The 14,969-nt window shown below is 47.8% G+C and overlaps 1 protein-coding gene and 1 long non-coding RNA gene across 2 annotated transcripts in view; both read left to right on the top strand.

The window, feature by feature from the left end:
- LOC310834396 overlaps positions 1 to 14,969 on the top strand; it is a 495,679-nt gene that overhangs the window by 120,861 nt on the left and 359,849 nt on the right. The window lies entirely within an intron of this gene.
- Positions 1 to 14,969, top strand: part of PITPNB (phosphatidylinositol transfer protein beta) — a 34,659-nt gene that overhangs the window by 2,275 nt on the left and 17,415 nt on the right. The window contains exons 2-7 of the mRNA XM_083717886.1: positions 4,720 to 4,750; positions 6,000 to 6,145; positions 6,566 to 6,657; positions 9,133 to 9,140; positions 10,291 to 10,365; positions 11,254 to 11,337. Of these exons, the coding sequence (XP_083574012.1) occupies positions 4,720 to 4,750; positions 6,000 to 6,145; positions 6,566 to 6,657; positions 9,133 to 9,140; positions 10,291 to 10,365; positions 11,254 to 11,337 (436 nt within the window). The remainder of the gene's footprint in view (positions 1 to 4,719; positions 4,751 to 5,999; positions 6,146 to 6,565; positions 6,658 to 9,132; positions 9,141 to 10,290; positions 10,366 to 11,253; positions 11,338 to 14,969) is intronic.

The following is a 14,969-nucleotide window of genomic DNA, read 5'->3' as shown; positions in this document are numbered from 1 at the left end:
CCATGTTTTCGAAGGTTGTCAGGGGCCTAGTTGCTGCTGACTTTACTACTGGATTGTTTAAGAGGGCATGTAATTGGTGGTGTGTTAGCCAGGCCATTTGGGTGTCCCCTAGTTTGTCTTGTATTTCTTGTGTTGATATGGGTTTGTTATTTTTGTAGAAATCTGTTAGGTGGTATAAGCTTTGGTTTGGCAGGTTTTTATCTGGAGGTTTTGTGCTGCATGGTGGAATAGCAAGTGGTGTGCCAGGGGAATTAGTGGGGATAGTTTACCTATTTCTTTCCATGCTTTAAGCACGGTCCGTGTGAACCTGTTTAGTGTTGTGGGGATTTCCCTTAGTTTGTTTGGGTATGCTGTGGTGTGGGTATTTTCAGTTGTATTCCTCTCCAGGTGTACCCAATGTTTTGTCTCGTCTTACAGGATGTAAGGGATTATGTGGTGAACTTGGTTGGCAATGTAATACGCTTCTATGTTTGGGGTTACTCATCTTTCTTCTGAGGAGGGGAGGTGCAGGTATTTGGGGCTTATTCTTGTTTTTTTTGTGAGAGAAGATAAATGAGTGTAATTTTCTCTGCCATTTGCAAAGTTGGGCTGGGGGAATCCAGACTGGGAGGGTTTGGAATAGGCATGTTAATTTTGGGAGGGTGATAATTTTGATCATGGCTATTTTGTGTGAGAGGGACGCAGGTGGCGCTGTGGGTTAAAGCCTCAGCGCCTAGGACTTGCCGATCGAAAGGTCGGCGGTTCGAATCCCTGCGGCGGGGTGCGCTCCCGTTGCTCGGTCCCAGCGCCTGCCAACCTAGCAGTTCGAAAGCACCTCCGGGTGCAAGTAGATAAATAGGGACCGCTTACCAGCGGGAAGGTAAACGGCGTTTCCGTGTGCGGCTCTGGCTCGCCAGAGCAGCGATGTCACGCTGGCCACGTGACCCGGAAGTGTCTCCGGACAGCGCTGGCCCCTGGCCTCTTAAGTGAGATGGGCGCACAACCCCAGAGTCTGTCAAGACTGGCCCGTATGGGCAGGGGTACCTTTACCTTTACCTTATTTTGTGTGAGAGAGTGAAGCTGGTGTTGTTCCACCTCTTCAGGGCTTTGTTGATTTGTCACCACAAGGGGTTGTAGTTGTGGAGGTATAATTTGTTGAGGCTTCTCGTTATTTGTACCCCTAGGTATCTGAACTTGGTGTGGCAAAGTTTTATGTTGGTGATGCTGGTGAATTCTTTTTGGGTATGGGGCGGCCGCGTTGAAGCACATAGCTTCAGACTTTGCAAAATTTACCTGTAGGCCTGACACCTTTGCAGATGTGTTGAGTTCAACACACATCAACATTCTACATGTCTGGATAGGTTTGCCTAAACAAAAATGTTTTAGCAGGTGCTGAAAAAGAGTACAGTGAAGGCACCTGCCTGATATCAGTAGGCAGGGATCCATTTCAATCTAGGTTCAGGTGTGGTATTTAGAGATGAGAAGGCCTGGAAAAATGAGGGGGAACCAGTCCCCCCCTTTCCCCCAATAGATGGATATAAAGGACAAAGGAGGCTTTTCCCCACCCGATCTGAAATTATACTATGAGGCAGCCTGCTTCACATGGCTGAAAGACTGGTGCATGCTGCAGGACCCAGATCTCCTAGATTTGGAGGGCTTCAATAATCGATGGGAACGGCACGCTTACCTGATATACAGGAAAGCCAAAGTCCATAAGTTCATAAATCATATAATTTTGCAGTCTGGGAGAAATATAAAGACCTGTTGGAGCCCAAAGTCCCGTGGTGGACTTCCTCAATAGAAACCTCTGCGGTGAAAAGGAAAAATACCCAGGAAATTTGGCTAACATACAAAACACCAGATAACCAACTAAAACTAAAAAGTTTTGAGGAAATAAGAGAGTTCATTGCAGATTGCTTCCAGTACTATTAGGTATATGAAAAATTCAAATCTGATAAAGAAAAGGGTTTTGCAATAGAAACTTCTTGACTCGAATCTGAGCTAGTAAATTCTAAAACAAAAAAACCATTTCAAAAGTATACCAACTCCCCCTTGACTGGGAAGTCAAGGAGGGGGAGGTTACAACGGCCATGGTTAAGTGGTTACAAGACTTTGGGCACTCAGTAACTATGTCCCAATGGGAAAACAATTGGAAATTTACAAATTGTTATGCCTTAAGAGATAATTTCTTAAAAATGCAGCACCGATGATACTTAACACCCTGAAAACTCTCAAAGATGTATAAAGGTATCCCAAGCAATTGTTGGAGATGTGGAGATAAATCAGGTACTCTCTATCCCATGTGGCGGCTATGTAAGAAAATCCCGGTATTTTGGGAGAGCATCCATTCAGAATTACAAAAAATGCTAAAGATCTCCTTTAACAGAAAACCAGAACCCTATCTTCTGGGAATTACAGATTTGGATATCCTCCCAAAAATGAAGGGTGTCTTTTTATATGCTATGGTTGCAGCAAGACTTCTTATTGCTGCAAAATGGAAGAGTGATGAAATCCCCTCTATTCATGAATGGACTCAAAAATTGACAGAATATGCAGAGTTAGATAGTCTATCAGAAAAATAAAGAATAAACCAAAACAGGAATTTGTCTCAAAATGGGAGGTCTTTAAAATATATTTGAAAAATAATTACAGCAGTTTAAACTCTGTTGCTTTAAGAAAGACATGAGATCTTAGACAAACTAAGGATTAGTTAAATTATGATAAAAGTGTGTATTGGTACCAAGTAATATATAATTGAAGTAAGGAATAGACGGGAGGTCGGGCCTATAGTTCAAAGACCAAATCTTGCTTTATTGTTTTGTAAATAATTTTGTGTTCATTATTATTTTCATTTGTATTTTTAGTTTTATTCCTTTTTTCCTCAGTGTGTCAACAAAAAAGCAAATAAAAGTTTAAAAAGAAAAAATGGCTTTGGGAGAAAAACGGGGGGGAAACTGGTTTCCCCTCCCATATTTTTCGGTTCCCCCCCAGGCCTTCCCATCTCTAGGTATCCTAAACTGGAGCGGTTGAGTGGGCATGGTTTATAGTATTTCCACTCCTACCTCCAGATATTTAGTGGCACATTTTCACAAGCCCACCATTAAAGTGCCACTAAATAGCTGTAGAAAAAATAACCTGGTGCCCAGGCAATCAGATCCAGTGTTGCCTCTGGTGGAGGGGAAGGGAGAAAAACCCAGGAAAGAAGATCGCCCATATCCTTGCAGTTCTCTGAAGGGGTGTCTGCCTTTGGTGCTTCCCCTGATGAGAACCTGGCATTAGTGACAAGCCCAGTCAGAATCCCTGGAAGTCAGAGGGTGGGGGGACTGAAGTGGCAGATTAAGCTGAAAAGGGCTGAAGGGAAAAGCCAGGGGTGTCTTTCCCCACAACCCTGCTGCTTATCTCGGACATGTGAGAAAAGCAGCACCCCCATAAAATTGCATATTTATTTATATATCTGTATATATAATTACAGTGATGCCTCGCTAGACGAAAAGAATCCGTTCCGTGATTCTCTTCATCTAGCGGTTTTTTCGTCTTGCGAAGCAAGCCCATTGACAGCTTAGCGGATTAGCGCTACAGCTGTCAAGCGGCTTCCAGCGATCAGCTGTTAAGCGGCTTATCAGCGGAACAGCTGATAAGCGGCTTAGGGGCTTAAGAAAAGGGTGAAAAAAGCGAAAAAAACCCGCGGGGGGGATGCAAGATTTTTTTCGTCTTGCGAAGCACCCCATAGGGAAATTCGTTTTGCGAAGCGCCTCCAAAACGGAAAACCCTTTCGTCTAGTGGGTTTTTCGTCTTGCGAGGCGTTCATCTTGCGGGGCACCACTGTAACTATATTGGGACGCAGGTGGCACTGTGGGTTAAACCACAGAGCCTAGGACCTGCCAATCAGAAGGTTGACGGTTCGAATCCCCATAACGGGGTGAACTCCCGTTCCTCGGTCCCTGCTCCTGCCGACCTAGCAGTTCGAAAGCACACAGTGCAAGTAGATAAATAGGTGCTGCTCCGGCAGGAAGGTAAACGGTGTTTCCATGTGCTGCTCTGGTTCGCCAGAAGCAGCTTAGTCATTGCTGGCCACATGACCCAGAAGCTGTCTGCGGACAAACGCCGGCTCCCTCGGCCAGTAAAGCGAGATGAGCACCGCAACCCCAGAGTCCGCGACTGGACCTAACAGTCATGGGTCCCTTTTCTTTTAATTAACTATATTAATAGTATATATTAAATATATTGAACACTTTAATTTACAGTATGAAAATTTAATTCAGTATATGGCCCACAGGTTCTGTGTCAAAGTCCTCTCACAGCCCACTTGGTATGAAAAGTTGGATAGGACTTTTCTAGAACAAAAAACACTGCAAAGCTTATTAGCCAATTCTTAAAACAAAAAAATTCCTTCCAGTAGCACCTTAAAGACCAACTAAGTCAGTTCTTGGTATGAGCTTTCGTGTGCATGCATACCAAGAACTGACTTAGTTGGTCTTTAAGGTGCTACTGGAAGGAATTTTTTTGTTTTGACTATGGCAGACCAACATGGCTACCTATCTGTAACTAGCCAATTCTTGTTTGTTTTCAGGGCAGGATTTGAGCTTTCTTGTAGTTGAATGAAACTGTTCCACCCCTTGCACCAAGAAACTGTTTTATCTGCAAACATAAATCCTTAGCCAGCCTTGTACTGTTGTGGACTCTTCCTCTTGCCAGCCCTCTTTCGAAGTTGTCTTACATGCATGGCCTTTTGTCTTTCAGCCGTGTGGTCCTGCCCTGCTCTGTCCAAGAGGTACGTGTGTCCCTGTCCCGTTTCCCCTGGTGATCAAATTTTTATTAGGATTGAATCAAGTTAGAAGATGCCTGCTGCTTTTCCTGGCAATGGTTGCCCCATCCTTCCGAAAATGGATCGGCTGTCACCGCCCAGAGAAGTGTCACCAATCCTTTGCTGCTCACAAGGGCCTGGCAGCTGCTTCCTTGTTATTTGGGATTATGTGACTCTGGTTACTGGTGAAGATATGAGTTTGCAGCCAGCTCTCGACTCCCCTTCAGCCCAGGAAGATGAGGGTGTGAAAAGGGGCTGGGGTTCCTCCTAGCCCTGTGCTTGGATGGGCAAGGCAGTTCGGCAGGCAAACATTTATCTGCCTTTGAAGATGGTTCAGCTGCCTGGGTGTTTGTGTTCAGAAGACTTGAAACTGGTTCTGTGTCCAGACATACCCAAGTGCTGGATTGGGGTGGGCTAGAAATGCTCGGTGGGGTTGGGAGTGGGTGCTTTGCTCCTGCATGACTGGTGAGTTTATATATTTGTGTGTGTATATGCATTTATATTGGCTGTGTCTGCCTCTGGGGTGTGGCCCTTTAAAAAATGACTGGCTGTCAGTGCCACCCTTGGGCCCCCATTTCCTCCCTGAATGCCTTGTGGCCAGAGTGCTTAAGGCTCACCTGCCCAGGTGCCAAGCACCATCACAGAGGCTCTGCTACTAGGTCAGTTACCATTGGTGGATACAAAAGACAGAGTCCTTTTCAGTGGAGGCTACAGATCTGTGCATGTTCCTCCCTCCCAGAAGGAGGTCTGTCTCTGACTTCTTCCCTGACTGCTTCTGAGTGGGCTTTAAACATGATATTTTAACCGACCTTTAGCTGAAGCTTTAAACTAACATGTTCATCGATCTTTATTGGGAATTGTTTTGCTTTTTTAAAAATTAGACATGTTGTAAAATGTTCTTAAGAACGAGTGTAAGCCATCTTGGGAAACAGTTTTCTCTTGAGTCTTAAGAGAGATCTCTTGGTGAATGGTAGTCCTGTATGTGGGGTGCCAGGAGAACCTCTGGCCGTATTGGAGCATGGGGTTTTATTGGCCAAAGAACAGGGCATTGTGGGGACAACAGCAAGGGGAACTCTTGTGGGGTTTCCCTTATGCTGGGCTTTCCCAGCCATTCCATAAATATCACAGTTATGTGTGGTGAGCTGCTGAAAGATACGAGGCACTTTACAAAAAAAGAATCTTAACATTCCTTTCTCCTCCCCCCCCCCCCCCTTAGTATCAAGTTGGACAACTTTATTCTGTGGCTGAAGCCAGTAAAAATGAAACTGGTGGTGGTGAAGGGATCCAAGTCTTAACCAACGAGCCTTATGAGAAGGATGGCGAAAAAGGACAGTATACGCACAAGATTTACCACCTGAAGAGGTAAGAGAAGGGGCTGCTTGCAGAGAGGTGTGCCTGAAAGAGTGGGGTGACTCAGCCTTAATCCCTGATAGGCAGCCTGGGGGCTACAGGAGCTTCCCTTTCTGAGTGCCCCCTCAGCTTCCACTCTTGAGGGCACGACAGATATCAGCAGCTGGGGTGGGCTGGAGAGACATCCTCCTTCGGACTTGATGACCTTTCCTTGTTCACCATACCTCCCTCCCTCCGACCTTGTTGGCAATGCGACACTCTTGGAAAGAAGCAGAGCTGAGCCCCTGACTTTAGGACAGCTGTATTTGTCATTGCTGAGGCTGTGCATGCCATAGAATGTGTTTGTGTAAGGGATGCCTCTTGGAGCAGGTGCCTGGACCATACTTCACTTGGCAAGGCTCACATCTGACATCCCACTTTGGTTTGTTGCAGCAAAGTTCCTGGGTTTGTGCGGATGTTTGCTCCAGAAGGTTCGTTGGTATTCCATGAAAAGGCCTGGAATGCCTATCCTTACTGCAGGACGAGTGAGTCTCCTTTCCCCATTCTTTGGCTATGTGGTTTCAAAGGTATTCAAGCAAAACACCACTGTGGGGCCGGGCCAGGCAGGAAAATAATCTGCCACTTCAGTCCCCCACCTCCACCCTCTGACTTCCAGGGATTTTGACTGGGCTTGTCACTAATGCCAGGTCCTCATAAGGGGAAGCACCAAAGGCCTGAACCCTTCATAGAACTGCAAGGATATGGGCGATCTCAAACTCTTCAGAGTTGTCTGCAACTGGGATTGCTTTCATTGGGGTTGTGGCTCAGTTCTGACCTGTCTGAAGTTATAAAGAGCTGCTTTCTCAGGTGAGGGGGCGGGTTGCTTGTGACCGTGGCTCATGCTGTGTGTGCCTTAGCCTGGACCTGATGCTGCAGGAGCCACGTGTGTCTGTGAGAGATCGCACCAAGCACCAATCAAACAAGGGGTTCTTAAGCTGTGATGTCCAGAGGAGCTTTTTTGCAGCTTGCAGTGCTTTGTTTTATTTGTTTTTAGCTCATATCTTTTCATGATGCCTGCTTTGATGCTGTTTGTATTTTGGTATTTCACAAGTAACCTTGAATACGATTTTTTAGAGTGGCCAACCTGCCTTTTCACAATGCAGTCACCAGAATTGAACACAGTATTCCAAGTTCACCATACGTTTGGATAACAGCATTATGATGTGGTGGTGGTTGTTCTTTACGTTAAATCACTCTCATTTATTAAGTTAAAAAGCACCAACATTTCATTGAGGCCTAAGCTCTTCCTCCATCACAATCTCAAATCTGGCTGCAATTTTTGAAAAGGATCTTGACTTCTAAAAAAGGATTCAGCATTTAGGGAATTCCAAGATGCAGGATAGAGACATGTTCAGAGCAGGCTAACAACCTCAAGGGATCCCTCTCTGACGTTTGGGAGATCTCTCCTCTCCCAGGGTTCCCTCTTGCAAGCCTAAGAGGGGGAGTGAGCAGCAGGGGTGGCTGCCCCAGCGATGGGAGAGAGGGTGCACGTGGGGATGGACTGGGGGTGTCAAGGGCCATGGCAATCCAGCTGAGGATGAGGAGAGAACCACCATAAGGTGCTGCTTTGGTCAGGACCAGGTCCCCTGTCACTGTGTAGTAATCAGTGGCGTAGCGTGGGGGGTGCCAGGGGTGCCGGCCGCACCGGGCGCAACTTGGGCGGGGGGCGCACTCGCACTAGCAGCTCTCTGCCCCTACTAAAATCCACGGGTTAGGGAGCCCGCGCTCGCTCGGCTTGGCGAGGAGGTCGCAGAAGGGGGAGAGCAAAGCCTTCTGCCGCGGGCAAAAAAAGGAGAGGAAGCCGGGCGGGCGGGCGGGCGGGCTGGCTGGCTGGCGGGGGTCTGGCTGCGCCTGCTGCTGCCGTTGCCGCTGCTGCCGGGCTTTGACAGCTTGGCGAAGTGGAGGGAGAGGAGCTGTATGGTAATTGCGGCTCTCTCTCCACTGGCCGCACCGAGCAGGGAGTCTGGCGAGGGGGCGGGAAGAGACTTTCCCCCCTTTTTTCTACCTCGCCTGGTCAGAAAGGAGAGCGGAGTCTCCTCAGGGCGCCCTCAGGCAGGGCAGGGCAAGGCAAGCAGAGCGAGGAGGAGAGGGGAAGGGGGGGGGGAAGCAGCCAGGAAACGCCGCGGTGTGGAGGGGGAATCAATTAAGGAGAAAAAGCGAAAAGCCTTGGAGAAAGGGAAAAAAGGAAAGAAAAGAGGCAGCTCCGGGAGAGCGCGGGGGAAAGAGAAGCCTCGCTGCTGCTGCTGCTTGGGAGAGTAAATTACTGTACTTGCCTTGCCCCGGGTTAGGGGGCGCAAATTACTTGCCTTGCCCCGGGTGCTGATAACCCACGCTACGCCGCTGGTAGTAATACAGGGCGCCGGAGAACATGCCCAGGGATAGGGGGCTGCCAGCCATCAAGGGATAGCGGCTGTGGGGCACAGCCAGGAGACCAGGCTGTGGAGGAAGTGATATTTGTTGGCTGTCTCATAGAGCTCTTTTAAGTAGACATCCTGGTCACTCTGAGGGAAACCATGAGCCCTGTAGGTGGCTGCTCTGACTGCCGCAGTCCCACTCAGTGCTCCAAGCCATCGGGAAACCCCCCCCGCGCCTGCAACCATTCTTATCCCCAAGTGAAAATGTATCCACAGCATTATGATGTTGACGTTATTTTAGATCTCTATCACATCAAGTTTTATTTATTTAGGTTGTATACTGCCCTATACCCGTAGAGCGCAGGGTGGTTCACAACATAAAATTGCAATACAAAAAAAAATACATAATAAAAACAAAGACAACATAATAACCCCCCTAGTACTTTCTAGCCCTCAGGTGCAGAAGCTGTTCTTAGGCAAAAGTTACTTATATTTGTTGTGAGACCAGCAATTTCACCCTTGAGTTCTGTAAATAAGAATGTTGAGATACATTCATACCTGTTTGTCTCCCTTTTCTTTTTCTTTCCATGTCTTGGTGGGCTTCAGTTGTAACGGTGAGTACTATGTTTCTCTTGGCTTGTGAATAGGCTGAACTGTTGGCACCTTTGAAGCTTTTTAGCTCTTCTCGGTTGAATGTAGGCACCTGGGTCCTCAGTGTAAGGTCCGTCTGAGGGGTTAAATCTTTCAGGTGCAGTCCTGCTTCTATGATGGTACTCAACAGTAGAGTACCACCCCTCCCCATGACAGCCATTTTGTGCTGGTGCCCACCGTGCTTTTATCAAGGTATGAGTACAGGCACCTCATTTAAAAAAAACAGCACTCTTACCTTTCTCTGAAAATGGTTTCCCTCCTTCACAGCCTTCAATCAGCAACACATGCCACATTCAGCTCTGTGAGAGCTAAACTGGGGGTGGTGGGTCAGACAAAAGTTTTAGTCTGTGGTGTGTTTAACACTTCCCCACTTGCCATCACAATACAGCTAAAATAATAAAGTGGGGTGACGTTCTGGAGCTTGCCTGTTTGGGCATTGCTGCGGTGTCCCCTCCCCAACACGGATGTGGTAGCTGTGGCCAGGATCCTACAAGGATGGGCTGGAGGGGAGTCTTGTCTAGTTCATGTGGGTTGTTTAGTGGAGGGTAAGTCTGTAAGGCAGGGTGCAGAGACTGCTGCTCGGGGCAGGGGGGGGTGTCATTCATGATGGAGTTCCATGTTTATTTTATGTAGGTATTACCCAATAGTTAGGCAGCTTACAGTAACAATAATATAAAATGATAAACAATAAAATAAAAAGCAGGGAATTTAATTAGGCCAACCTCAAAACAAAACACTCCATTGGTGGTCTGCCTACAAATGTTTGCCTGCCCTGTTAGGCAGGAGGGTTAGGGAGGGTGGAGAAAGGTGCTTTGCCCTACCTGCTCTGGGCAGTGCTCTCCTATGAATCTGCTGTTGTGGGGTATAGGGAGGGGACATTTGCAGGAAAGAATCTGGTTGGTTGGAAGCTTCAAGCACTCTCCTGCTTCCTGACAGTTCTCTTCCTCCACCCACACATGCACTTGTCTTTGAGTTGGGGATGGGAATCCGGTTTGCCTCCCCCCTCCCTGATTGCCTCTCTAAAGACCAGATGGATATATTGCAAAAGACTGGAAGAGGATTTACAAAGGAACCACATTAGTTACTGCCTTATTTATCTGTTATCTTTGATAGAATGAATATATGAAAGACGACTTCTTCATCAAAATTGAGACTTGGCATAAATCAGATTTGGGAACATCTAACAATGTAAGTTGGAGAGCCACATTTTGCCACCACCTTGTTTGGGTAAGGCCTTTACTGCTGCTGCTTCTTTGCCAGACAGCAGGCTCCAGAGCTTGACAGCCACTAAGCAGCGCTAGGGGTGGGGGGCACGGGGGTTCATACCAAAGCAAATGTTTCTCCCCTACCCTGAGTGCTCAGACTGGCTCTGGCTCCATCCAACTCTGGTACAGTGGTACCTCGGGTTAAATACTTAATTCGTTCCAGAGGTCCGTACTTAACCTGAAACTGTTCTTAACCTGAAGCACCACTTTCGCTAATGGGGCCTCCTGCTGCTGCCACGCCACCGGAGCACGATTTCTGTTCTCATCCTGAAGCAAAGTTCTTAACCTGAACCACTATTTCTGGGTTAGCGGAGTCTGTAACCTGAAGCGTATGTAACCTGAGGCCCCACTGTATTTTAAACATGTATGTATACTGATGTTTAGCAATTAGTTCAAGGTAGTTAAGAAATTTCTAAAACAAGCACATCAGCAATAAATACATGCAAAAAACCCAGCAGATAAATGCTCATTCAGCTTAAAATACTAAAGTTATTTTTTAAAATGTTTTTAAATGCTCAGGTGAAAGAAAGTTACATTAAATGTGAAACTAACTCCCTTTAAAATGAGACATGCATGTTCCTCTCAAAATGGTCTCACAACCTCCTTTTGCCTTGTGTTTGCAGCCGGTGGTCCATATTGGGTGGGTGAGCTGCAGCCTGACAGTGGCCCCAGTCAGAGGGAAATGGATTCACATTGACTCTACCCTCAAGGCCACATTGTAGGATCTCTTCCTCCTTTGAGCCAGGAGGGCATTATTGGGGAAACTCTTAGTTGCTGCCCAGGTTGACCCCATTTCCTCTCCTCCCTGCAGGTGCACGACTTAGATCCAAATACGTGGAAGAATGTGGAAGTTGTCCACATTGACATTGCTGACAGGAGCCAAGTCGAGCCTGGAGTAAGTGGTCTCATGCAGCTGCAGATCACACAACGTAGGGTGCTGCAGACACTTCTGGTGGGGTTAATCACATGGGCCTGTGGAAGGCTTTTTTTTCCTGGATCAGTGCCTTCATTGAAACTTTTTGCTGTTTTTGTGCTAGTCCACCTGCCCTGCTTGGCTTGGCATCTGCTGTATCTGAAGGGCAGAAACAACTCTAGCCTTGTTTCTGCCCCTTCCTCCCCTAGGCCTCACAGAGACCAGCAGTGGGGTGGGGGTGGAGATTCTCCAACATTTTCCCTCCACGTCCTTGCACTGTGTTGAGGGGGGGATGCATTCAGGTGCCTTCTTAGCTTGCAAATGTGCCTCTTCCCTCCCCCCCCCATGCCCATTATAATATGGGCTGAGGGAAGAGGAAGGAGTGTTCCTTTCTGAGTGCCAAGAACATGTCACCACAGCAGACGAAGAAGAGAGGCCATTAAAGGCAAGGTAAATGGAGGAAGAAGTAGCCTTTTGGGGGGGGGGGCTGCTGGGACACCCACAGCACCAAAGGTGGGAACACCTCTGCAGAACAGATTTTTTAAAAAAATTAATTGTTGAAATGTTGGGAGTGCACAAGAGCTCTTCGGCGAGGGGATCCAGGCTGCAGGTTAGCTGCTTCAGCTGTAGAGTGAGTGAATGATCGATGTGCAGAACAACGTAGTGCAGTTGTACCTTGGTTTTTGATCAGCTTAGTTCACAAACCACTTGGAATTCAAACACCGCAAACCTGGAAGTAGGTGTTCCGGTTTGCAAACTTTGCCTTGGAAGCCGAACATCCAGCGCGGCTTCCAATTGGCTGCAGGACGTTCCTGCACCCAATCGGAAGCCACACTTTGGTTTCCGAACATTTTGGAAGTCAAACGGACTTCAGGAATGCATTCTTTTTGAAAACCAAGGTTCGACTGTACTGTAATCCTGAACAGCTCTCCCCACTCTCCTCCTCCTCGCTCTGTGTTGCATTTAACACAGTTAACTCCTTTCTGAACGCTCCAAATGAATTATAGGAACCGCTCGCAAAAGTGAGGAATGATGACGGCCCCCATTTTCCCTCTGCAATTTGTCCCTACTTGGTAGTTGGAGGACTCGTGCATCCCAGTTGTGCTGTCCTAGCTCTACTTCAAGGTCTGGAAGTGTTTGACCTTGGAAGGGCTTGCAGTTCCTGCACAGAATTGGGCCATCACACCCCACTGCTCAGACCTCCCTTTGCTGGGCTTCTCTCTCCTCTTTTCATCAGGCGTAACCTTTGAAGCGACTTTTTTGTTCTTTTTGTTTCAGCACGGTCCGTGGAATGTTTTGCAACACTTGTCATATTTTGCCTTTCAAGTTCCTATGTTGGTTTGGAAAGGGGATCTCTCAGCAGTAAAGGCCCTTCCTGTTGCTTCCCCCCATCCCCGGCCCTGGAGTGTTTTTGCAGTAGAAAGAGCTCTGTGCTATCCTCTCGGAATCAGGCCGCAGCCTGGCTATTCTTGGTGCTGCAGACTTGGCTGAAAAGTGAGCAGATAACCCCGTGAGGGGAGCACAGGGATTTTTTTTGCTCTCCAGCTGCTCATGTGCTGCTCATGTTATGCTTAGCATTCGGCCTTCGACTTGAGTGAACCTTGGCCAAACCATCTTTGCAAGGCGGTGCCTTTTGTTCCAAGGCTCTAATCAAGGAGCAGCTGGCCCCAAGCTCTGTGTGCTCTTGAAGGTCCTAATGAAACTCAGATGCCAGCTCTTTGCCTCTCCAAATGTATACAAATGGTTCATTTGACATCTGCTGCTTTCTTAAGGTATAAATGGAAAGCTGGCCCCTTCTAATCATCTCCAGAGGTTTGTCTAAGCAGTTTTACGTGATTTGTTTACAAAAGTCACTTCCCAAGAGAGGAGGAATCTTTTAAAGTGTAAGCAGAAGGAGACACACAATTAACTACAGAAAGGCCTCTGCTTTTGGAAGTGATTTGGAAGAAAATGAGCAGAGTGAAAACCCAGAAATTGAAATCAGCTTCTTGCCTTTCCTCTGTGCCCAGGGGCTGGGGGTTCTCTTGCTTGCCCCCTCTTCTGCCCAGGCCCAGGCCAGCTTCCCGGCACCATCTCCTTGGCTTTCCGTCTGGCATGGGACCTGGGCCACAAGTTCAGGCCCATCCATGATGGTTCAGTCACTTGCATCACCTCCCTGTCAGTTCTCTTGGCTTCCCTCGCCATCCTAGGGCTGCCATCCTGATGGGATGGAGGAGGACCTCCAAGGAAGCTCCGCCCTCAGGGCACTGTCATCTTAGCCAGCCTTTTTATCTGGACCACCCCTTTGGGTCTTCATTCAGCAAGCCAGCCTCATGGCGTCTTGCATGTCAACCATGAGCTACTGCTGCAGCTTCCAGGGTGGGGGGGTTGAAATGCACAAAGTGGGGAGCGTCTTCCAACAGTTTCCTTCCCTTGGCAACAGGCTTGCGGAGAGGAAGAAGGAGCAGCAGCAGCAGCAGCAGCAGCACCCCCAGACACCAGAGCACGAACCACTGCCTGTCTTTCCTGAGCTCCCTCCTGGGCAGTTGGCTAAAGGGCTAGCAAGGATCACCTTGATCCCTGCAGGGCTCCTTCCTTGGTGGTCTCTACAGCTCCTGGGAACCCCCTTGGCAGGACGGTCAAGAGCTCTGGCTGTTGTTCCACCTCCACGTGCTGCCCCTGCTGTTTTCCGCACGCAGACACACGCTGTGACAGGATCCTCCATCTGCTTCCCTCCACGCTGACTTGCATATTGAGTGAATCTTTTGAATGTGCTTCCTCTTGTTTTAACATTCCTTCTAATTTAGTTTTAATACATGAAATTAGGTTAAGAGAAGTGAGGAGCTGCAATCTTGCTGGAGGCGCCTGCTGTGGTTTGACATGAAGCCACGGCTGACTCTGGTTCCAGCACTTTTTAATGCTGTTCTTGAAAGGGCTCATTAGCATGCATGCGCGCGCGCGCGCACACACACACACACACACATATATATATATATATATATATATATATATATATATATATATAATGCAGCAGTTGTGGAAAGTGCTTCTGAGTGAATTGACAGTCTCTCTAACAATATGGAGAGCAGGATTTTTCACATTAAATGAAAACATATTGGAGAGAACAAGCCATTCCCATAACCTTGAAATATCACTGGGACTCACCAGAGTTGCTCAGTATGCTTTTGGTTGTAAAAATGTTTTGCCAGCAGTTGGGAATCACCATCCTAGAGAAAAGGTGAATCCAACTGTGACAGCCTTCCAAAGGATCTGTAAAACTGCAGCAAGTCAAGCCCACTCCCCTTTCTAGGGAGCAGAAACAAAGGGCAGCCGATGGACTCACGATCCTGCCTGTCACGCCACAAAGGGGATAGTGTCCCCATTCTGCCCACCTGCCTACACACCAACACCCCCACAAAGCTGCCTGTGGGTGGGGTTTCCCCTTTCTTCCTTGCTCCCCTTCTCCTTGTGCCCTCAATCTTTCCCAACATGGTGTGTGTTTCTTGTGACTGATTAGCTGCTCTCCCTGTGTTTAGCTGTTGTCGGAGCTTATCAGAGCTTGCAGGGCAGCAGCTGAAGAAGGAGCAAAAAGGGTTTTCTTGTGTGTGTGTTTCTTGTGGCTGATTAGCTGCTCT

This window comes from Podarcis gaigeae (assembly GCF_964106915.1).
Source record: "Podarcis gaigeae genome assembly, chromosome: 16".
Taxonomy (NCBI): domain Eukaryota; kingdom Metazoa; phylum Chordata; class Lepidosauria; order Squamata; family Lacertidae; genus Podarcis; species Podarcis gaigeae.
Note: the sequence above shows the minus strand (reverse complement) of the source record. Positions and strands in the feature narration are given on the sequence as shown.